The sequence below is a fragment of the Papio anubis genome, chromosome 6, assembly GCF_008728515.1.
Source record: "Papio anubis isolate 15944 chromosome 6, Panubis1.0, whole genome shotgun sequence".
In the NCBI taxonomy this organism is placed as follows: domain Eukaryota; kingdom Metazoa; phylum Chordata; class Mammalia; order Primates; family Cercopithecidae; genus Papio; species Papio anubis.
In genome coordinates, this window is record NC_044981.1 from 157,256,614 (window position 1) to 157,279,888 (window position 23,275).

Genomic DNA, 23,275 nt, shown 5'->3' on the forward strand with positions numbered 1-23,275 from the left:
CCCAGGCAGCAGAGTCTGGACTGTAGGAAGGTGGAAAGTAGAGGTGGCGAGGAGCTGGCAGGTGCAAATGTCAGGCCAGCAATGCAGTCCAGCTTGCATGGACATGCATCACCTAGGAAGTTGTGACTTGGCTGCAGTTTCCACTTAAGGTGAAACAGAAGGGTGAACTCTACCTCACCTCCTGATGAGGTTGACGTTTCCTGGTGTTTATAACTTTCTTTGTAAATACTTGCAAGGAATTTACCATTTTAATGCTGTAAGAGACGTCTATTCTTTCATAAGAGGACCTGAGTGGATCTTGATTGCAGGCCTTGTGCAGGGCAGAGCTAAGGAAATTCAATTTGTCTCCAATCTTATTTGAATGTTCTTTTCTCTTTTTTTGAGACACAGTCTTGCTGTCTCGCCCAGGCTGGAGTGCAATGGCACGACCTCGGCTCACTGCAACCTCCGCCTGCTGGGTTCAACAATTCTCCTGCCTCAGCCTCCCCAGTATCTGAGACTACAGGAGCACGCCACCATGACCGACTAATTTTTTGTATTTTAAGTACAGATGGGGTTTCACCATGCTGGCCAGGCTGGTCTCGAACTCCTGACCTCATGATCCACCCACCTTGGCCTCCCAAAGTGCTGGGATCACAGTCGTGAGCCACCGCAGCCAGCCTATTTGAATGTTCTTATGCCTGCTACAAGTGCAGCAGCAGAATCTCCACACATCTTGCGTTTCAAAGTTTCCTGTAGTTCCTTTAGCATACAGAGGCTGGGGAAGGTTAGAGACTGATTTGTACTTTTTAGACATATAGTTGATCATTGAACAACACATGTCTGAACTGTTACACACAGATTTTTTTCAATAAATGTGTTAGAAAGTGTTTTGGAATTTTTGCAACAATTTGAAAAAAACTCAAAGACAAACCATGTAGCTAGAAATACCAAAATAAAGTAGAAAAAGTTAAGTATGTCATGAATGCATAAAATATATGTAGATACCTATTCTATTTTATTATTTACTACCATAAAATATATACAAAACTATTGCAAAAGTTAAAATTTAGTAAAACTTATGTACACAAACACTCACAGATCGTATATGGTGCTATTCTCAGTTGAGAAAAGTGTACACAAACATACAGATGCAGTATTAAATTGTAACTGCATAAATTTAACCGTAGTGCATACCACACTATTGTAATAATTTTGTAGCCTCCTCCTGTTGCTGTTGCAACGAGCTCAGGTTTTGTGAGTATCCACTTAAAACGTGCTGTGATGCTCAACATCCCGGCATGAGCAGTTCATCCCCAGTGAATTGTGTATCACAGTAAAAAGTGCCCTCTCCCTGTTCGCATGTATTTTTCTTCCTGTTTCATGCTGTACTGTAAACCTTGAATAACACTGTGGGATCCATATGAAGTGGCACTAGTGATGCTGGCAGTGCTCCCAAGAAGCAGAGAAAAGTCATGACATTTGACATTACAAGAAAAACTTCATCTGCTTGATATGTAACAGAGACTGAGGTCTGCAGCTGGGGTTGCTTCCATTTCAGACAGACGATTCATCTTGTAAACAGACAGTGTAAACTTATTGTACGGATAAATACAGAACAGTACTGTAGATGTATTTTCTCTTCCTTATGATTTTCTTACAAGTGTTCCCTTTTCCCTAGCTTACTTTATTGTAACAATACAGTATATCATACATATAACATACAAATACATGTTATTAACTGTTGCTGGCCAACAACAGGCTATTAGTAGTTAAGTTTGGGGGAGTCAGAGTTATACCTGGATTTTCTACTGTGTATGGTCAGGGTGCCAAGCCCCCAAGTTGATCAAGGGTCAACTGTAATCCTAAAAGAATCTAATATAATATTGTACACAGTAAGTGGTCAATAAATAATGAATTGAACTAAATAAGAATACACAAATCTCAGAATATGTGCAACCTGATCGTAGTACACAGAACTCTCTCTATATGTATCTTTTCTCAGTTCATGCCATTCTTTCAGGTAGAAAGCGCCTTATTTTGAATCAGATGTCTTTAGAGCAAAAATCCCTCTAAGAGTGCAGTGCAGATTCCTGTGTACAATCTGGAATAGTCCATTGCTTCATGCCTACCCTGGACATGAAGGGCCGTGCCACAGCAGAAGTGTCTATGCACCCACCCCTGTCTATACCTGAGCAACGCATTCATTCCTCTTTGTTCCTCTCTTACAGGCTACAGAGTGTGGTGGCTCCAGCACAGAGCTCTGCTCAACATCCCTCTGTGCTTTCACGATGCTGATGGATTATGGAGGTAGGGAAGAATGTACAGCCAGGAGGCTACTACGAGAGCAACTGATTTACAAAATCCATTTGTAGAATTGAGTGCATCCAACAACTACCAGGGGAAAGTTGGGCAAGAGCTATACCAACACCACCCAAGTCAAAACCAAAACAACAGGAAAAGAAAATTATGTGGATATAGAATTTCTGACAACATCATTCCCAAGGTGCCTTATCCAAGAGGAACTGCTAAAATAATATTTTAAGTGGAAGTAAATACACGCTGGAAGCATTATATATTAGTAGAGTCTATTTTTTTTCCCAAAGTACTTTCTAAAGCACACCAACATAAGCCCCCTAAGAGACATTTCACATTAAAAATAAAACGTGTGTTCACTGCTGGTTTCTCAACTTACCTCCATCTTCTGTCCCCTTTAATGAACTGGGCCATGAGGTGAGTCAGAGAGGATAAAGGGAGTGGTAAGAATTTGAGGAGAGAGGAGAGTGAGGCTAAAATAGGAAATCAGGAAATGTGATTAGGTGCCCCCTGTCCCTCACATGTGGCCGCCCTCTTATTGCCCAACGTGGTTTCTTCTCGAGGGTTTTGCATGGTTCCTCAATCCCAGGGAATTCCGCAGGACGTTCCACCCAAGACCACTGGGCTCCCACCTCTACTCTTTTCCCAGTTAATGAATAAGAAGGAATTTCACTGCCTGGAAAGAGGAATGATGCTTTCTGGTCCTTATTTCACATCTAAAATAGAGAGGTCAATTGAATTATTCCTAAATATCTTTGAACACTAAAGTAGAAGTTTTAAAGCATATGTACTACCTGGTCGCTCTAACCTTAAGTCAAGGAAAAGTACAGATTCAACATTTAAAATTGACATAGATGCTTTTCACTGAATGCTACCACTCTTGCTTTATTTCATGAGAATGAGAATATAATAATATGCCATATGTTCATTTGGGTGAAAGATTGATGTCTTATAGTTTATAATTACAGAAAACATGTGAATTCACTGGGAATAAAGAAATTTTGAAGATAATAAAATATTTTCACTTATGTTGTAATTTCTATGTCATCTGGTGTAGGATGTGGAGATATTAATGTTTACACCTAACTTAAGCCTGTCATCTAAGACCTGAAAGGGTTGCGTCTATCAGCTGCACCCCTGGGTAGCCACACAACCTCGGGGGAAGGCCTCAGCCCCATGCCTGGAACAGCAGGTATGAGAACAGGACTGCCTGTTGGGAAGCTTGAGGGAGGCTATGAAGGTGCAGTGCTTGGCAGAGGGTCTCGTCGTGGAAGGTACCAGCAATTGTGAGATACTTTTATGATTTTATTTTCTCCAAAAGAAGGGGAATAAAAGAAGAGGGGAGGAAACAAGACTAATTGCGAGAGCTAAAGTACAAGGGGTGAGGGAAGGAGCAAGGAGACAGGAGGGCAGCATGGAAAAGCCGAGGGGGGAGATGGCTTTCACCACTTCCCAGCATCTATTGCAGATTCCACCCTCAAACATTTTGTAAGGACCTTTTATTCAAGGTAATGTTTGAACCCTGCTGAGGCAGTGGCATGGGTCTCTGAGAGAATAATTAACTTAATTTGACTATCTGGTTTGTGGATGCGTTTACTCTCATGTAAGTCAACAACATCCTAGGATTGGGACACACTTTCTGGGCACTGCTGGCCAGTCCCAAAATGGAACATAAGGAAGTGGTTCTTCTACTTCTTTTATTTCTGAAATCAGGTAAGACATAGTTTTTTTTTAATTATAATAATTATTTTTTCTCCCACAGTGTAGTAAAAATACATATGCCATGGCTTTATGTGCAATTCGTTTAATTTTTGATTCATGAAACTCCCAGTTGAAAATCTTGTATAAGATTGAGGAATTCTTCAAGAAATAAGTTTAATTTTCCTGTGAAGATTGTCAGGGTGCTGGAATGAATGGGCAGAGAAAATAATGGGTGATTTTTCAAATCTAAATGAGTGCCCCCACATAACGGCTGGTCTAATTGAAAAACAGCCAATGTAGCTAACTATGCAAAGGATGGCTAAGCTCTTCGCCTGGTTCTCAGTTTGATTAATTTATATCATCTCTGTTACGGTGTCATGCTCCCCTCACTTGTAAGTTAAAACAATGAAATATCTCTTTGAATATATTCTGTTCCCTCACCAGTTCATGGTGGCAGTGGGGTCGGGGACTCAGCATTTCTCTCTTTGTTATGGCCTGAATAAGGCCTTCCATAGGTATACGTTTGCTTCTTATCCCTGGAGAAATTACACGCATCCATTTGCCAGATGCCGTATGCAGATAGTGATTCAACAAATACTCACTTAGTGCTTGGGTTAGGTCCCCACATTTTTATACATACATACATACCTGTGTGTAAATGTCAGTGTGAGTGTGCGTTCTTTACAAACCGTAGCTTATTTAGCTCGTGGTATAGGTAGGGTGGCATATTCATCCTCATTTTATAAACAAAGAAATCTAGACTTAGGAAAATCATGTTATTTGCTCAGTGACAAAATTCTCAAATCAGGAAAATAAAGAAACATGGATTTAAGCCAGGTTTCCCAGAAGGAATCTAGGGCTCTTCTCACTTTTCAGCTTTGTTTAAGCCTTTGAAAGAATATTCTAAACATGTTCTAGTAGTTCTTTTTCTTTTTTTAAAAAAAAAGTTTTATTGAGATATAATTAACATATAGAATTCACCCATTTAAGGCATACAATCCAATGGATTTCAATATATTGAGAGTTGTGCAGCCACCATCAGAATAAATTTTTAAACTATTCATACCCCCAAAAAGGCACTCCATTCTCCTTAGCTGTTACCCCCAATCTGCAGCTTCTGGCAACCACTAATCTACTTTCTGTATTTATATCTTTGCCATTTTGAACATTTCGTACAAACGGAATCATACGATTTGCTAGTAGTTCTTCATGTAAATAATGTATACATACTTGAAATTCAATCTATAAATTACCAGATAAAATTTTACAAGTTGCACTTTAGAGCCAAATACATTTGAATTTAGTGGAAGCCATTCAAGGAACTATCAAAGAAAATACAGAGCAGGAGAAAATTAAACAAACAAATTTTTGTAAGAAATTGATGTGTGTTGAGGGGTATGAATATTATATTTCAGCCCATGGAAACTAGAACATAGATCACTATGAACTTAATCAGCGGGCTACACCAAAAGGCTAGATCAAACTTCTCTGCCACAGGATTAGCCTATGTTTTAACCAACCTAGGGGGCACATTCTCTCATTTTTGGAAAGCAAGGCTTTCTGTGGATATATCATCTTTCCAGTGTGTTGGAATGCCAAGGGAGAGGAAAAAGTTTCTTTTACAGCCATGCTTAGTGGGAAGTGGAGAAACATGTTCCATTTCATGAATTACTAAGTCTTTAACACATGCAAATATGCATACACATTCACACACCACAGTGAGGAAGAAATTCTCACAGCATTAATAAAATACATTTGCATCAGTAGCAATATACATCTGCATTTTACCTATAATATAAATGTATTTTTCCACTAAAAGATTTGTTTGATGTTTCCTTGCCAGCAAATAAGCCCTATCAAATCCTATTGCCACATGAGTCCTAGGGGTGAATAAGAGAAAAACAAATGGGGAAAAATTATTTCAAATTAAAAAGAAAAATGTTTGATTATGATTTGGGATATTTCCTAGGAACAGGAGCTGGGGAGGGGACCTCAGCAACGATGTGCTATGAAGCATAATAACACGACACAGAGGTAACTTAATTGAAGGGAGAAATAAATGGAAGTTTTCTTTTTTTTTGAACATCAGTTGTAGCCTGCTCTGCTATACTTTAAAAAAACTCTTCAGAAAGTTTAACTTAACTCACTGTAGGGCACACTTTGTGGATTTATGGTGTGTTTTGAAGTCACACTCTGAGCTGTAGAAGTAACCAAAACACAACTCTTCTTGGAAATGAGAGCTTAAGTTGACAGAAAGTGCAGGGTGAAGACATGGATACGGGCCTAAAGCATCTATTTCTTTGTGATCTTTTGACACATCTCTCAAGTGCTTTTTGGTGGATTGGGTTTAGAATGCATCAGCCAACTCCTGCTCAATAATCCATTTTTCCAGCCTGAAGCATCTTAAATTGAGGAAGGACAAAGTCCCAGAGGTGGGGAGCAGGGGAACTTTGGCCTAGGACTTTGCGTGAATCGATGAGGGTGCATCCCCCTCCCTGTCCTGCCCCTCGTTCTCTGTGTACCCTCAGGAGGTCAGGACCGGCCTTTCTGAGAGTGAGAATCTGTTCATTTGCCTTCCTACTGGATACCTGTCACCAGCATACAAACCAATGCGCTCTGACGTGTGCCATCTTTCAGAACCTCCCCTGACCGCACGTTCCCTGGAGGGCTCGCTGTCTTCAGAGTCAGGCTTGTCTCCTGCTGCCGCCTCCACTGCTCTCCCAGTCACTCTGTAACCCACTCCCTCTGCCTGCGGCCCCCACCACACCTCTCAAAGTGGTCAAGGTTGTCCTGTTGTCTAATTCCATGGAAGCTTGGCTACCTTCATTTTATTAGCCTCTTTTGGCCTCTCACCCCTGTGAAAATCACTAGCATTCTGTGCCAAGGATGGAACTGGCATCTCCAGGCTAGGAATAGAGCTGCCAAAGCTCAGCCAGATGTCCGGAAGAGCCTCAGGACAGGGGACACTCTGTAGCCTCGTGGTCGGAGCACAGCTGAGGCCCCCTTGGCCACCCTCTGCCACAACCGGGCAGAAAGCAGCTTTCGGACAGATTCATTGTCTCAGATTTGATCTCAAAGAAAAACCAAGACCAGTATTTGTACCAGGTTCTGCTTTTTTACAATTTCCTCCAAAATTCATATACCTGTCAACACCTTGGAAAAATGGATTTCTCCCCAATTAGTAGTGTTGTGTGACTGTAGGAAGGCCAGTACAAAAATGGCCTTCTTTGCTGGGGAGCTTCTTACCCTCCAGTGTTTGGCCCAATTTTTGTCCGAGGTGGCAACATAATTTAGTTCCGTTCTCATTTATTTCCAACATCATCCATGCACCAAAATTTATGTATCTCAAGGAGGGACCATTCAGAGGATGCCCCCCACCAGTTAAAGTGACAGTGTCAGAACCAAAGCGCATATTGTAAGAAATCAAACAATGGCCTCCATGTTCCATTTCTACCCAGGGATGAACAAATCAACGTCAATCTTGGTAACACAACTGCCACTGGTGGTGCCTTACTCTTCTCTCATGACATGGCACAATCGATAGCAAACATAGAATTTGTTCTTATTTAAGGATTTATCTCTATTAATGTGGTAACATAGTGGTTCCATAGTTCTAACCTGTTTATCAACCAGTTAATCTTTTACTATCTTGCAATCTGTTAATGAAACTGTTTTTCTTTGTTTTATAATTTCAACTTTTAGAGTCGGGGTACATGTGCAGGTTTGTTACATAACTAAATCGCGTGACACCGAGCTTTAGGGTACAAATGATCCCATCACCAAAGTAGTGAGCTAAATACCTACTAAATAGGTAGTTTTTCAGCCCTTGCCTCCCTCCCTCTCTCCCTTCTCTGGCAGTCCCCAGTGTCTTTTGTTGCCATCTTTATTTATATCCACAGGCCCGACTCTGTTCTTAACTAAACATTTGATTCATAGCTACCCATTCTACTTCCAGTAAACAGCAAGTTTTATTTGGTTAATGCTAACCAAATAGCTTCAAAGGAAGTCATGACAATTAGACATTGGCATTGATTTCCTGACCATTTGTTCCACTTGGATCTCCCACCTGTAGGTCAAGGAGAGCCTCTGGATGACTATGTGAATACCAAGGGGGCTTCACTGTTCAGCATCACTAAGAAGCAGCTGAGGGCAGGAAGCATAGAAGAATGTGCAGCAAAATGTGAGGAGGAGGAAGAATTCACCTGCAGGTATTTCCACTGTCGTTGCACCTACCCAGAAATCTGTAATTCAGATGGCAAGTAATTTACTCACAAATTTATTGACGATTTAAGAGGAAAGAGAAATTGATGGAATCAGAGTTTGGAACTGTATTTGCTCAAAGTATGTGAAGCCATACTAACAGCTTCTTGTTAAGGTTTATTGGAGTCTTTGTTAGAAAAATACCCTAAAAGGAAGTTATTTGTTTCTACACCGGACATAAATATTAGGAGCTATTGTTCTGAGCTCCAGTTTTTAACATGATCATCAGTAAATGTTTGTTGAGGATCATGTGAATGAAAGTGTCCTAAATAGATCTGAGCAATGACTTATAGTTACAAGATCCAGTGCCTACCCTTTAGTATTTAAGGTGTAGTCAAAGAAACTGGATATAATGTTTAAAAAAAAAAAAAAAAAAAAAGCCCAAAGGAGGTACTGCAATAACGGAAAAAAAAAAAAAAAAAAAAAGACAGCCCAAGTGAGGTACAGGCATAATCAATGCATGCTCTACCCAGATCCAGAGGAAAGAACAGTGCCTACGGTTGAGGCAGCTAGAGAAGGCTCAGGGAGGAGGTGGGAACTGAGCTGGGTTTGGAGTTGAGAGAGCTCTTGACAAGCACCAGGAAGGCGGGGGAAGATGCGGCCCTGCACCTTCTCAGGGGGACCATTAAGAGATCAAGTTGACTAAAGTAGAGACTTTATGTAGGTGATGGGCCTGGGAAGGTAGCTATGGATGCCAGACTGAGCACCCACGGCAGGACCACAGGATGGAGATGGGAGGGGTCAGGGGCCAGGGTGGGGTGGAATGTGGAGCAGAGGTTCAGGGGAACTGATCAGAGTTGGGAGGTCACGGAGATGGAATATCTTGGGGAATGGGTTCAAAGCAACCAGAGTTGCTTCTTTCCAACCCAAAAACAAAAATTAAGAGGATGAGTAAAGAAGAAGTAAAGCAGTTGAAACAAAAAGAAAGAGAAAATTATGAGGGACGGAAGGTAGGGGCAGGAGACAACAAGATTTACTGCCACGTTGGTGTATTTTGTTCAGTACTTCATTGATGCCATGCCCAAATAACTGAGACGCAGCAGTTCTGAACTCCCTGGTCCATCAAGAGATTCAATGATCTTTAGCATGTATCACATCACTTATTAATAAACATTTGTTTTCTTTAAATAAAGAAAAATACTTATTGGATTTCCTGCTTTTTTCTGCAGGTCATTCCAATATCACAGTAAAGAGCAACAATGTGTGATAATGGCTGAAAACAGGAAGTCCTCCATAGTCTTTAGGATGAGAGATGTCATTTTATTTGAAAAGAAAGGTGAGTACATTTTCTTCCTCCTCCTCCTTCTGTCCTCCCCATCCTCCCACTCTTCCTCCTTGTCTATTCTATCTTTAATTTATGAGACCGGAGGAGGAAGGCACTATGGGGTCGTAAAATTGAATTCTGAGTTAGGACAGGATTTGATTACTAACTAGCCATGTCAGCTTGAGTATATTACTTCACCTCTTGGGTTTAATTTTTTTGTTGTTCAAAACATGAAACGACTGGATTTACAAAATCACTTCTACCTCTATGACCCTGAAAATAAGATTTTTAAAATATTATTTTATATTTAACAAGGAGATGGGAAGTCTAAGCATTCCTTTTGATCTTGGCTTCTTATTCTGCAGGGTGACCATGGTCCTTGGGCCCTATTGTCTGGATGAAGTCTTGTAAAATAGAAATACTGAGGTGTTTTAATCCTCAGAAACATTTGGATTGGGACACAAATCTTATTTTTATTCTTACTCACATTTTGGGAGACATGGTCTATATTTTTCTCAGATTTCTTAAATGTTGTCTTTTAAAAATGTGCAAAAGTTACAGTTCCTTTTCTATAGTTTATTTTAAAATGTGGGTCAATAGTCCCACTGTTTAGAATAAGAGGCAGATGGGATTTCAATAGAAATTGCATGCCTTTTTAGATGTGCAAATGTTTCATTAAGCGTATGAAGATTTGAAGGGATGTATGACACTTTAAAAACTGTTTCCTACACTGTGTTGGTGGCCAGGTATTAAGACCGTTAATAATAACAATTTAGCTCTCCAAATATTCTGCATCACAGGTGTTAAAGAGGACTGGAAACACCTTAGTTCTTGTAGTCTTGAGGATGATTTGCCATATTGTGTCTAGTATCATGGCAAAACTCCAAGTCGCATTTTAAACAGTATTTATTTGGGTTGGAATTATTTCTATGCATTAACTCATCTTCCTCGGTTTCATTAGCTGTAGGCATTGTACTTTCTTCCTTACCACTGTTTATCTCTAATTCTTGAGATTAAAGTACAGATTAAATCTAAACTTTATCTGGTGAAGTTATTAGTTCTTACAAGTAGCAAGCAAGCAGTAAAGTAAATAGGATCACCTAATTGTACCAGATTAAAAAAAAAAAAAAAACCTGATTCTGTCTACAAAATGCTAACATTTAAATATGTCATTTGTAAATTGTTAACCAGAAGGAACATGGGAATGACTGTAGGTTGAGTTTGAAGTCTGAAGTTTGAAGGCTTAGTTTGCTTGTTTTCAAAGTGACAGAAGGGAGCAAAAGGTTATACAAACTCTGGTGGGTACATACAAACAAAAGAGAAGCGAAAAGTCAAAAGTCAGTCATTTTTTTTGGTCTTTGTTTCTTTGCTGTGGGATATTGACCTGCTGCTAACTTACCTGCCAGGGTTTTGCCAGGAACAGTATTAGATCACATTTACTTCTGCCACTTGCCACTAGCCACACTGCCTTCACCGAGTCCAAGACCCTATCACCACTGGTTGGGGCTACTTGTAGCTGTACACATGATCTCTTAGAAATGTAACTGCCCTGTTTAAAGCCCTTCCCAGAGCCCTTAAAATAAGACCCAAAGACTTTCCAAATGTGCTAGGGCCCGGCATTATTTAAGTAACCCCCGGCTGCTGTTTGCTTGGCTTGCTAAACTTTTCTACACTGGCCTTACATCTGTTCCTTCACCACTCCAAGCACACGCCCTCCTGCCTGGGACCCTCTTCACCTTTGTCCTGCTGTGCCAGCTCCTTCTCGTCTCCTAGGTGTCAGCCCAATCATCACCTCCTTTGCAAATCTTCCTTGACCCCTAGACCTCCCTTTCACAAAGTACCTTGAGTTTACACTTTTGATGAGTATCTTATGTCTACTGTAATACTAGGTCCCAATGAAGATGTACTTGCAATCATAACACATAGCATTGCGTTCCCAATGAAGATGTACTTGCAATCATAATACGTAGTATTGGGTTAAAAGCATTAGTTTGCTGTAGGTATGTTAGGAGTACTTTCCCCAAGTGATGGATCAGTGAATTAAAAAACGGCTAAAGTAGGTAACATTAAATGATGGTTCAAATATATCTTAAACATTTTATATTTTCATTGAAAACACAAGTGTACCTGACACCTTTTGAGGTAGAGCAGAGGCTTTTTTTCTTTGAATTTGGGGTCACCAGTAGAAGGTCTCTGGTGCATTTCCTGCATAAACTATGCTCTAGTGCAACATCTACAATCATCACTTTCCTTATTTTTGAAGTGGACCATATCTCGACATTTATTAATCAATCTGAATGTGTAAAACCTTTAGATTTTTTATGAGTTCCTCCTCAAGCTTTATAGTCAACTATATGAGTGGGCTGCCCTCCATGGATTTGATAGCAATTTTTTAAATGATTCATGTTTCAACTCCTTAAAAACATTTAATTTAGTTAAAAAACCAAACAAAAAAGAGCTTTGTTTCTTTTCACGTTCATTTCTCAGTTTAGATCATCTTTAATTAAATATAACTGTAAAAAAGTTGGAAAATGCCAAGAAATGACTTGTTGTAAGCACATAACTCCTGTGGGGGGAACAGACACGGGTGGGCACACTAGCAAACACCTGCCAGCTGCATGTGGGCCCAGGTGGGCACCAGACTGTTTTAAAGGCAAGAGAGGGCCCATTGGCTAACTGGTGAGTTGGTTGAGTGGAAGCTGGTTGAGAACTTTTACTGCAAACCATTTACAGTAGACCACAGTTTTATAGCCCTGTGTGGCACTTTTTCATATCACTGGGTGCCTGAAAATATAGAAGTGGGTTGGATCTCTTTCAGTCTCTGAAAAGCCTGCCGTTCCCCCATCTAAAAAGCCCTTTCCCCATTCTCTCACTCTGTCTCATCATGTATGTAACATGCATCATCATGAAGTGATCTCATTTCATATTGTTTCCTTGAATATTTCCTGTAACCCCCCTGCCTAATTCCACTAGAACGTGAGCTCCATGATGGCCAAGCCTCTGGCTGCACTGTGCCCCATGTGTCCCCAGCATCCTGGTGGGGCTGGATACACAGAGAGCTCATAAGTAGCATTTGAATATATGAATCAAAGTATGGAATGGCTCGGTTTACTGCAGCCTTTTTGCAGATACAAAAGATGATCTTTTAGAAAGCAGAAACAAGGGGTCTGGTGCATGAGATCTTTCTCTCAACGTGACTGTGCTGTGCAGACCTTCATGTGGTGTCTTGTGAAAGACTCTGACCACTGTGTGGACTTCCCTTCAGTGTATCTTTCAGAGTGCAAGACTGGGAATGGAAAGAATTACAGAGGGACGATGTCCAAAACAAAAACCGGCATCACCTGTCAAAAATGGAGTTCCACTTCTCCCCACAGACCTAGGTAAGACTTTCCCTTTCATCTTTGTGTTCATCTACTGTACAGTTGTCCCTCTGTGTCTGTGGGGGATTGATTCCAGGACCCTTGTGGCTACCAAAATCCATGCTTCCCAAGTCCCTTATATAAAATGCTGCAGTATTTGCATATAACCTACATACATTCTCTTGTATAATATCTAATATAATGTAAATGCTATGTAATCATTGTTGTATTGTTTTTATTTGTATTGTGTTTTATTGTCATATTGTTATTTTATCTCATCTTTTTCAAGTCTTTTCCATCCACAGTTGGTTGAATTTGTGGATGTGGAACCCATGGATACAGAGGGCCAACTGTATTTAGGATAATTTCATCACTTTTAATTCAAACCAGAATATGTGAATAAGCAGAAAGAAATCTTTTTGATGTCGATGTTCAATTATTTATAGCACCATAGTAGAACATGGTTACTTTCTATTTTTCCTTGGGTATGGAGGTTTCTCGAAGACCTAGGACATAGAAGAATGCCTAGTTAAAAAAAAAAAAATCAATGAAACTATGAGTTTTAGGCCAAATCTGAGAAAAGACCAAAGATGACTATGTTTGGGACTGACGTAAACATATCGAGTTAGAACTCTCATCACATGTTTGACTCAAATTGTGGAGCAAAAGAGTAAATAAAATATAAAAATGAAAATGAAGATACGTGAAATTCAAATCTCGCAACTTGCCTATTATTTATTTTAGTGCATTTTTTGTACTTTTCCCAGTTTGGTGTTAGGTGGCATTAAGTTCTCAGTAATGATGCTTATCAAATAGGAAATTAGTGCCTGTTACTCACCTTTATCCATTCCCACAACACTCAAGAAATTGCCTTTGCTATATCCCTATGAGATGAGCAGATCGAATATTCCCCATGAGATAATGAAAATTGATTCAACCAAATGGCGAAGTCAGGGACTATCGAGGGCCATGGAGACACTCTGGGCCATTTTTACGAGGTAGTCTAGGCTCATCTTTATGAGGGAACTGAGGTCTTGGGGGGTGGGGTTACCCCAAATAGGTTCACAGAAGAACCAGAAATAAAATCTGCCTTTATAGACTGTAAGTCTTGTGACTTTCATATAAATGGTTGTCTCTATACAGCAACTCATCTCTAGAACTGAAATAAGCTTAACTCCCTCCTCCATCCCCCATTAATTCAAGCTGCATTTCAGAGAAAACTAGGATTTTGGAATCAGACAGATCAACTTTGAATTCTTGATCTGCTTCTTCATAGCTATTTACGCTTAGGCACGTTTTGTTTTGTTTTGTTTTACGTTGCCACTCAGTCTTCTCTTCTGTAAAACAGGGATAATAACACCTTCCTCAAATGGTTTTTGTTATTAGGACGAAAAGAGAGAATGTGTAGAAAGATGTCAGTGGAATTCCTGGCACATAGTTCACATGGACAAAACGGTATTAACTACGAGAATTTTTACAGGGAGAAAGGTAACTGACAAAAGCAGGTGTTTGGAATGAATTAAGACCATGGCAGGCTTTTGAGGCCTTTATATTTCTCCTGACTGTGCAATAAAAATACCTTGACTCTCTGTCTAAGCCTTGGCTGTCACAGTAGCAATGGTAATATGAGCTACTGTACCAGAAGCAGCCTATCAATAGAGAAATTGAAAATCTGGCCACGCAAATGCTGCAGCACCCAGCTGAAATGCATTTGGATGACAATCTCAGATGGGAATCAAGAGTGTCTCCTTCTGCCTTGCTAATAGCAAGCTGATTTTTAGAACATAGTCTAAGTGCTTCTTTTCCATCCTCCCCAGATTCTCACCTGCTACACACCCTTCAGAGGGACTGGAGGAGAACTACTGCAGGAACCCAGACAACGATGAGCAGGGGCCCTGGTGCTACACTACTGATCCAGAACACAGATTTGACTACTGCGACATTCCCGAGTGTGAAGGTCAGGAGTGGCTCTAGAAAATGTTTTCATTTCTGCCCTTCACCCTGTAAAATAATTTGTTGCCAAGTCCCTTCCCACAAGGATATTATTAATAATTGAGTAACGTATTCACCTCTCGGAAAGGAGCTAAACTTTGTTCAGACCCCCAGAATTAACCTGAATTTTTTTTTTTTCTGAGACAGAGTTTTGCTCTTGTTGCCCAGGCTGGAGTGCAATGGTGCGATCTCGGCTCACCACAACCTCCGCCTCCAGGTTCAAGCGATTCTCTTACCTCAGCCTCCCAAGTAGCTGGGATTACAGGCATGTGCCACCAAGTCTGGCTAATTTTGTATTTTTAGTAGAGACAGGGCTTCTCCGTGTTGGTCAGGCTGGTCTTGAACTCTCGACCTCAGGTGATCTGCCTGCCTCAGCATCCCAAAATGCTGGGATTACAGGCGTGAGCCACCATGCCCAGTCAACCTGAATTATTTTTATTAAAATACTGTATCAACATGTACAAATATAAAACTAAATCTAAACTCTAAGTACAAACTTCTTATGCTTAAAACTCTTACACACTGTTAACCCCAAGACAGATTTGCAATTAAGTAGTTAAAATAAAACAACAAAATCAATAAAAATCAAATGAACAATACACATTTGATGGGGTAAACTTTGCTGTTTTGCTGAAGCTAAACAAGGAACCAGTTTTCAAATCAGCAATCCATTATTTTCATGGACTGACCAATTTAATAGTGCACCTCAAAGGTCAATGCTAAAAAAATTTTTTTAAAATCCTACTGAAAAAACTGTCTTCATTTCACATTTCTGGCTACATTTGTTAGTGCAAAAGGAAATGAATAAAGGTGAGGTTTGTGTGACAGTGTGGATGTGGTGCTGTGTGACAACTCAGTTCCAACATCACTTCCACCTATTTGAATCACGGGGGTCCTTTATTTGTACACCATGTTATAGGTACTTGCCCTTAAGTGCCACCAATGCATCACTTTTATATTAAGTCTGCCCCTGTTTTCCTTAGTACTCCATAAAATTTAAGTCACATATTACTCTGCCTCACCATGTTACTTCAATAATTCTGAATCAAAGTTTAAGTTTGCAAATAATTTTGCAAAAAAGAGCCAATCATGCTTCTCAACAATATAAAAAGAGAAGCGCTGTCACTTCAGGTAAATATTGTTCTCCATGAGGTCATGAGCATAAACAAAAACCCCAGACTAAAACCCTGAGAAGGTGCCAGCTCATTCAGCAGTCAACGGAATGATCAGAATAATTTCATACCAAGTTGTAAAGATCATTATTGAAATGAAAATGTCAAATATTGAAAACTCCTAATGGAGAATGTGGACTCCTGAGAATATATGCACCCCTGGCTCCCCACTGGCCTGCGCATCCTGGTTTAAGGACATGGCATCATGGAAATTCTGCATTTGGTCACGACTACAATAGTTGAGGGGGTATTGACTAAAATATGTGAATGCTACGGTTTAAAAGGAAAATGACATTTGGATTATGTTAGAAAATCCTGAATCCTTATTGCCAATTTTATTGCCAAGTGCCTGTTGTGAATTACATCGGAATGAGGGGCAAGTCGCACTTAAGTGAGTAGGATTCTGGTTTTTACTGTCTATTTTGCTTCATCCATTTCAGTTTTCTTCTTCCTCTCTGTCCTTCCTTCCCACTCTGTCCAGATGAATGTATGCATTGCAGTGGAGAAAATTATTATGGCAAAATTTCCAAGACCATGTCTGGACTGGAATGCCAGGCCTGGGACTCTCAGAGCCCACACGCTCACGGATACATTCCTTCCAAGTAAGTCTCACTGGGAAAAACATTCCACGTTTAAGTCTCTGCAGCTCTATCAGACATTTGCTGTTATTTAGATATTTTAGCATTCCTCAAGAAGTGAACGCCTGATGTTTTTAATTTCAAAGCTAACATCCTCCCACAAGACTGCAAGTGAAATACGCATTCTTGCTGCTCAAAATGTGGTCCATGGGTCAGCAGCAGGGATGTTTTCTGAGAATTTGTTGGAAATCCAGAATGTCACACCCTCTGAATCTGATTTGCTTAATAACCAGATCCTCAGCTGATGCACACACACTAATGTGGGTATGAATACATTAACATCTGTCTTGAGAAATACACACACACATGTTGCTGGTGTATTTCCCAAATATTTTTCTTTTCTCTTTACTCCTTGTCTTTCTTTTCCCTTCGTACCAATGAGATTCAAGTCTCCTAACCTTTGACCTATGAGCAGATATCATGGATTTGTGAATCCCTGATGTTTTATGTGTATTTACATCAGTGCATTTTTCTGGAATGAGGATTCATAACTTCCATCAGATTCTCTAAGGGGACCATGAATTTAGAATGACAATAAGCTTCTTGCTCTAGAAAGTCATGATGGTTCCAAGAATAAGGTTGTGTGAGTATTCTATTTCACATTTATTGTGCTGGAAAACACCTCCCATTCCACAGTCGCTTCTGGTCTTTCTCTTCCTTCTATAATGACTACAGGGCCATACCAGGGCTTTCAAGAAAGCAGAAATGAGGTTAAGCCACAGATTCCACTGCGGAAAGCAGCTCTACTGAATTTGTACACCTCCCACTCCAAATCACTAGCTTAAAACACAGCAACTGCCATTTTCCTTCAAAGGAGAAATACAGGAAAGGCCTAAGGGTCCAAAACTGGGTAAAGTCACTTCCAGGAAACCAGAAGGAGAAGAGGATTGCTTAAGCCACTGCTGGCTCCTCTTTCCATCCTAGTAAGCATTTACAATCTCAGAGAGGGAATGAATAAGTGCAGAGGGCCACCAGGCATGGAGTGCATCCAACAGCCCTAGCCACTGGGCCCCACTGAGGAAGGATCCAGCCCATACTGCATGGTGAGACCCTTGCAGGAGCACAGCTTCTCCTCTTGGTTTTTCTAAGCTTCAAGGCTGGTGGGAGCAGAGCCTGGTAGATCAGAAGGACCATTCCTTTAAGCTATGAAGATGCCCATTTCTTGGCTCTATTAGGTACTAGATGAGTATTTTTAGTCAGGGAGCACTTTGCATTTTAAAGACTGCTATTATTTGTGGTTGAATAACTGGAGTTTGCTTACATCAGTTTTCCAGATAGCCAAAATGATAAAGTCACGGATTCTGTTGAGTGATTTTTACACATGTAAACTGTTAGCAAAACAGTGCTTGGCAGCTGGGCGTGGTGGCACATGCCTGTAGTCCTAGTTACTTAAAGGGCAGAAGCGGGAGGATTGCTTGAGTTAGTTCAAGGAGTTCAAGGCAAGCCTGGGCAATAAGTGGGACCTTGTCTCTAAAAACAAAACAGAAAAAGAAAGTCCTTAGAATACGGGGCCAGCCTTGTTTCCTAGTTGCCATCTCTGAACACAGCCTTCATCCAATTACCTCCTCCGTGCCCGACTGTGCCTAGCACACAGCAGGTGCTCAATGTTTGCTCTTGAAAAAGAGTCTCATCCATGAACGTAAATGTTCCATGCTACTAAAACATTTCTTGTCCATTCAGATTTCCAAACAAGAACCTGAAGAAGAATTACTGTCGTAACCCCGATGGGGAGCCACGGCCTTGGTGTTTCACCACCGACCCCAACAAGCGCTGGGAACTTTGTGACATCCCCCGCTGCAGTGAGTATGGTGCACACCCAGATTCCAGGATTCTGACCTGCCCTGTTCTTGAAATCAGAAGAAAACACGTGTCAGTGCCTGAGTGCAGCCTCTGAAAAGTGACCTACGAGTCCTATGGGATGTTATTGGTCTTTATTTTATTGCTGGTTTAAAACAGTTATGGTTATTGGTTACTGTAGGTGATTGATCAGAGTGTCCATTTATCATATTTTTCTTTCTTTGCATCTGAAACTTCCACCTCAGAAGTTCACTGAAATGTAGGCTTTGGGTGTTGTTCGTCCTATTCTACTTTTCTCTGTGCTAAAAGGAAATCAGACCCATGCTCTCTGACACATGAATTTCATTTTAACCAGAGTTCTAATAGTTGTTTTGTAAACAAAGAGTGTCTTTGTTTACAATGTTCAGGTCTGTGGGTGTCTAGTTTTTCCAACTTGGGGAGCAGAGGGTGAGGGGTGGGGGTGGGGAAGAGTTCAGGAGGAGAAGATGAAATGGCAGACCTAGTAGAAATGATGTGGAGTAAACAATTTTATCATATTTTCCTCTCTGAGAATTTGAAGCAAAGGATTACACACTAAGACAAAGACAGGCATGAAAGGTTAAAAAGGGTTCAGTGAGGGTTGGCCTCCCCTCCTTTCCTCTGACACGTGTCCTTCGAAAGCGGAAGTTCCTCAGGCATTCTCCCTTTGTGTGAATATCAATTTCTCTTTTTTTCAGTTTCTCTTTTTGTCATCTTCTTTTTTTCCTCAAGAATGTCTTGATTTCTGGATGCACACACTTTTCCTTGGAGGTGTTTTTTGCCTTCTTTCCATGGACTCTTTCCCTGTTGTTTGGCTTTTATGGAATGTTGGGTGCCATTCAGTCATGTCTACTCAGTGAATAGTTTATTCTTCAGGAAATAGAGTGGACCTTTGGTGTATGTGAGAATTCAGGGTGGAAGGTGACATGTGTTGATACTTACCAGGTAGGAAGAACTGAGCAAAGAGAACATAGAAAGAAGCATCTACCCAAGTGTCTTTCCCTGAAGGAGTTCCTCATGAAAGGGTCTCACAGGCATAGATGCTACTAAATTTATTTCTTCTGAAAACATGAAACAATTTTCAAGTGCCAAATTCCAAGAGAGGCTGAGGAGAAGACAAGCAGGCCAGAGCACCCTGCAGCCATCCTCCTTAACATCCATCTGTGCGTTCTCTATTTTAAAATTATTCATTGTAGGGCTGGGCATGGTGGCTCATGCCTGTAATCCCAGCACTTTGGGAGGCAGAGGCAGGCAGATCACGAGGTCAGGAGTTCAAGACCAGCTTGGCCAATATGGTGAAACCCCACCTCTACTAAAAATACAAAAAAATTAGCCAGGCATGGTGACACTCTCCTATAGTCTGAGCTACTTGGGAGTCTGAGGCAGGAGAAAGACTTGAACCTGGAAGGTGGAGTTTGCAGTGAGCTGAGATCGTGCCACTGACTCCAGTCTGGGCAACAGAGTGAGAGTCTGTCTCAAAAAGAAAAAAATTATTCATTGTAATTTATTTTTCCCATTCAAGCAACACCTCCACCATCTTCTGGTCCCACCTACCAGTGTCTGAAGGGAACAGGTGAAAACTATCGTGGGGATGTGGCTGTTACCGTGTCTGGGCACACCTGTCAGCGCTGGAGTGCACAGACCCCTCACATACATAACAGGACACCAGAAAACTTTCCCTGCAAGTAAGTCCCCTCCAGTCTCATTCTGCTGCTATGGAATGTGAAATCCCATTGACTTTGCCTTAGTTTTAGTTACTATAGGAATGCAGGATAAAGTATTCTCGAAGAAAAACTGATCTAGTCATAAGTAAAGGAAATGAACTTTAGCACGTTTTTTCCCATAACAGTTGTTCTCAAAGTGTGGTTCCCCAGACTTTTTTTTTTTTTTTTTGGAAAGCTAAACTCACAACCACTTCTTTTTCAGAAATTTGGATGAAAACTACTGCCGCAATCCTGATGGAGAAAAGGCCCCATGGTGCTATACAACCGACAGCCAAGTGCGGTGGGAGTACTGTAAGATACCGTCCTGTGAGTCCTCCCCAGTATCCACGGAACCATTGGATCCCACAGGTAAGCAAGGGTATGAGAGCTTACCGAGGGCCCAAGTGCTCTCCTTATTTTTGTACACCAGTGGCGTCATCACAATATACAGTAGCTTTGTTAGTTTAATGCTATTGTGGTCAGAGAGCGTGCCCTATATGATTTCAGTTATTTTAGATTTGTTGAGGTTTGTCTTACGGTTCAGGATATAGTCATCTCGGTGAATGTTTCATGTGCTCTTGAAAAGAATGTGTCTTCTGTGGTTGTTGGGTGGGATGTTCCCTCAAGGTCATTTAGGTGAAGTTGGTTGCTGGTGTTCTTCTGTATCCTTACTGATTGTCTCCTCCTTCATTGACTACTGAGGATGAATGGTGATGTGTCCAACTTTAACTGTAAATTAGTCTATTTCTCTTTTAGATCGTAACTCTGTTTTCTATATTTTGAAGCTCTGTTGTTAGGCACATATTTATTTAGGATTGTTATGTCTTCTTGATGAAAGGACTCCTTTATCATTATGTAATGTTTCTTCTTATCTCTGGGAATATTCCTTCTTCTGAAGTTCTGAACTCTCTTTATGGTGATATAAATACAGTCTTACAGCTCTATTTTCACTAGTATTTGTATGATATATCTTTTAAATTTGTATCTCTTTTAAATTTATCTCAGCTTTTAAATTGAGATGTTCAAACCATTTGCATTAATGCAATTGTTAATAGAGTTGAATTTATATCTACCATCAAGTAAGTTATTTCTTTTTGTCCCATTTAAACTTTGTTCCTTTTTTCATCTTTTTCTGCCTTCATTCAGATTGAGTTTATCTCCACTACTTACTTATTACATTAATTTTTAATGGTTTTAGTATTTTCTACAATGTAATATACATTTTTGACTTTTCACATTCCACCTTCAAATGATATAATTCTACTTGACATACAAAAACCTTACATCATTGCAATTCTACTTCCACCCTCCCAAAATGCTACACTATCACTCTTTGTAATAGAAGCTTACTTCTACTATGTCATAGATCTCACAATACATTAACACTATTTTTGCCCTAATAGTTGTGTTTTAAAGTGATTAAGAATAAAACTATTTTAAATATTTTCTTTCTTTATTTATTTTACATTTCTGGTGCTTCTCATCTTTTGGGGTAGATCTCAATTTCCATCTGGTGTCAGATTCTTTCTGTGAAAAACAACCTTTAGCATTTTTTGTAGCACAGGTCTGCTACTGTTGAAGTCTTTCAGATTTTCAGTGTCTGAAAAAGTATTTTGCCTTCAGTTTTTAAAAGTAATTTTGCTGAACATAGATACTGAGTTGAGAGTTTCATTCCTTGCAACGCTTTAATGATGATGTTCCATTATCTTCTGTTTTAAATAGTTTGACTGGAAATCTGATCTTTGTTCCCATGTTTTCAATAGGTCATTTTTCTCTGACTACCTTTAAGATTTACTCATCTTTGTTATTCAACAGTTTGACTATGATGTGTTTATTATTAATTTCTTTGTGTTTAATCTGCTTGAGATATTCTGAGTTCCTAGATTTATAAATTGTTGATTTTTTTCTTTTCTTTTCTTTTTTTTTTTTTTTTTTTTTTTTTTTTCACTCTGTCACCCAGGCTGGAGTGCAGTGGCGCAATCTCGGCTCACTGCAACCTCCACCTCCCAGGTTCAAGTGATTCTCCTGCTTCAGCCTCCTGAGTAGCTGGGACTACAGGCATGTGCCACCAGGCCCAGCTAATTTTTGTATTTTTGGTAGAGACAGAGTTTTGCCAGGTTGGCCGGGCTGGTCTCAAACTCTGACCTCAGACGATCCATCACCTTGGCCTCCCAAAGTGCTGACAGTACAGGTGTGAGCAACTGTGCCCAGCCTAGATTGTCAATTTTCATTGTCCTTGTAAAATTCATAGCCATTATATGTTCAAATGTTTCTTTTTTCACTTTTCTCTCTCTGTATTTTCCTTTTGGGACTCTAAGTACCCACATGTTAGAACATTCATGTTGTTTCATAAATCTTGTAAGCTTGTTCTCCTTTTTTTTTTCAGTAACTCTTTTTCTCTCTTTGTGTGTTGGTTTGGATAAGTTCTAGTAACTATTTCCAAGTTTATGGATTATTTTGTCAGTTGTGTCTAGTCATCTCCTCAGCCCACTGAGAGAATTCTTCATCTCTGATGTTGTGACTTTTTTTTCTAGCATTTTCATGTTACTCTTTTCTATAGTTTCCATCTCTTTGCTGAAAATCTCTACCTATCCATGCATATTGTCCACCATTACGACAAGATCGTTTAACATATTAACGTAGGTATCACACAATCCCAATCTGATAGCTTCCAGATGGCATCTTCTGTAAGTCTGACTTCTCTGGATTGCTTTATTATTCAACAGTGGCTTTTTCCCCCCTTGGGTTTTTGGTGTGTCTTGTAATTCTTTAATCAAACACCAGACATTATAAATAGAAGAACAGTAGAGGTTACAGTAAATATTATTTATACTTTGAAACGGACACCCTTCTCTTGCAAATATATGTTGTGGATAATTGAGTCAATGTAGTCACTAGTTTAACCGAATTTGGGATTTGGGATTGCTAGCTTTACCTTAAGTGCAAAACAGATACAAATTCCTCCAGTGATGTGCTGCTTCTATCTTTTGCTTAGAGTGGGGCCTGGGGTGCTGAAGAGTTTTCTCCAGATTTCAGCAGTCACTGCATGCCTGCACTACAGAGGAGATATCTTCAT

The 23,275-nt window shown here is 40.1% G+C and overlaps 1 protein-coding gene across 1 annotated transcript in view; it reads left to right on the top strand.

Annotated features, from left to right (window-relative positions):
* Positions 1 to 3,852: 3,852 nt before the first annotated feature.
* The window catches only part of LOC101008370 (plasminogen), a 50,311-nt gene continuing 30,888 nt past the window's right edge, over positions 3,853 to 23,275 (top strand). The window contains exons 1-9 of the mRNA XM_009206355.3: positions 3,853 to 4,008; positions 8,069 to 8,204; positions 9,426 to 9,532; positions 12,786 to 12,900; positions 14,697 to 14,836; positions 16,525 to 16,645; positions 18,362 to 18,480; positions 20,019 to 20,181; positions 20,423 to 20,568. Of these exons, the coding sequence (XP_009204619.2) occupies positions 3,960 to 4,008; positions 8,069 to 8,204; positions 9,426 to 9,532; positions 12,786 to 12,900; positions 14,697 to 14,836; positions 16,525 to 16,645; positions 18,362 to 18,480; positions 20,019 to 20,181; positions 20,423 to 20,568 (1,096 nt within the window). The 5' untranslated portion in view covers positions 3,853 to 3,959. The remainder of the gene's footprint in view (positions 4,009 to 8,068; positions 8,205 to 9,425; positions 9,533 to 12,785; positions 12,901 to 14,696; positions 14,837 to 16,524; positions 16,646 to 18,361; positions 18,481 to 20,018; positions 20,182 to 20,422; positions 20,569 to 23,275) is intronic.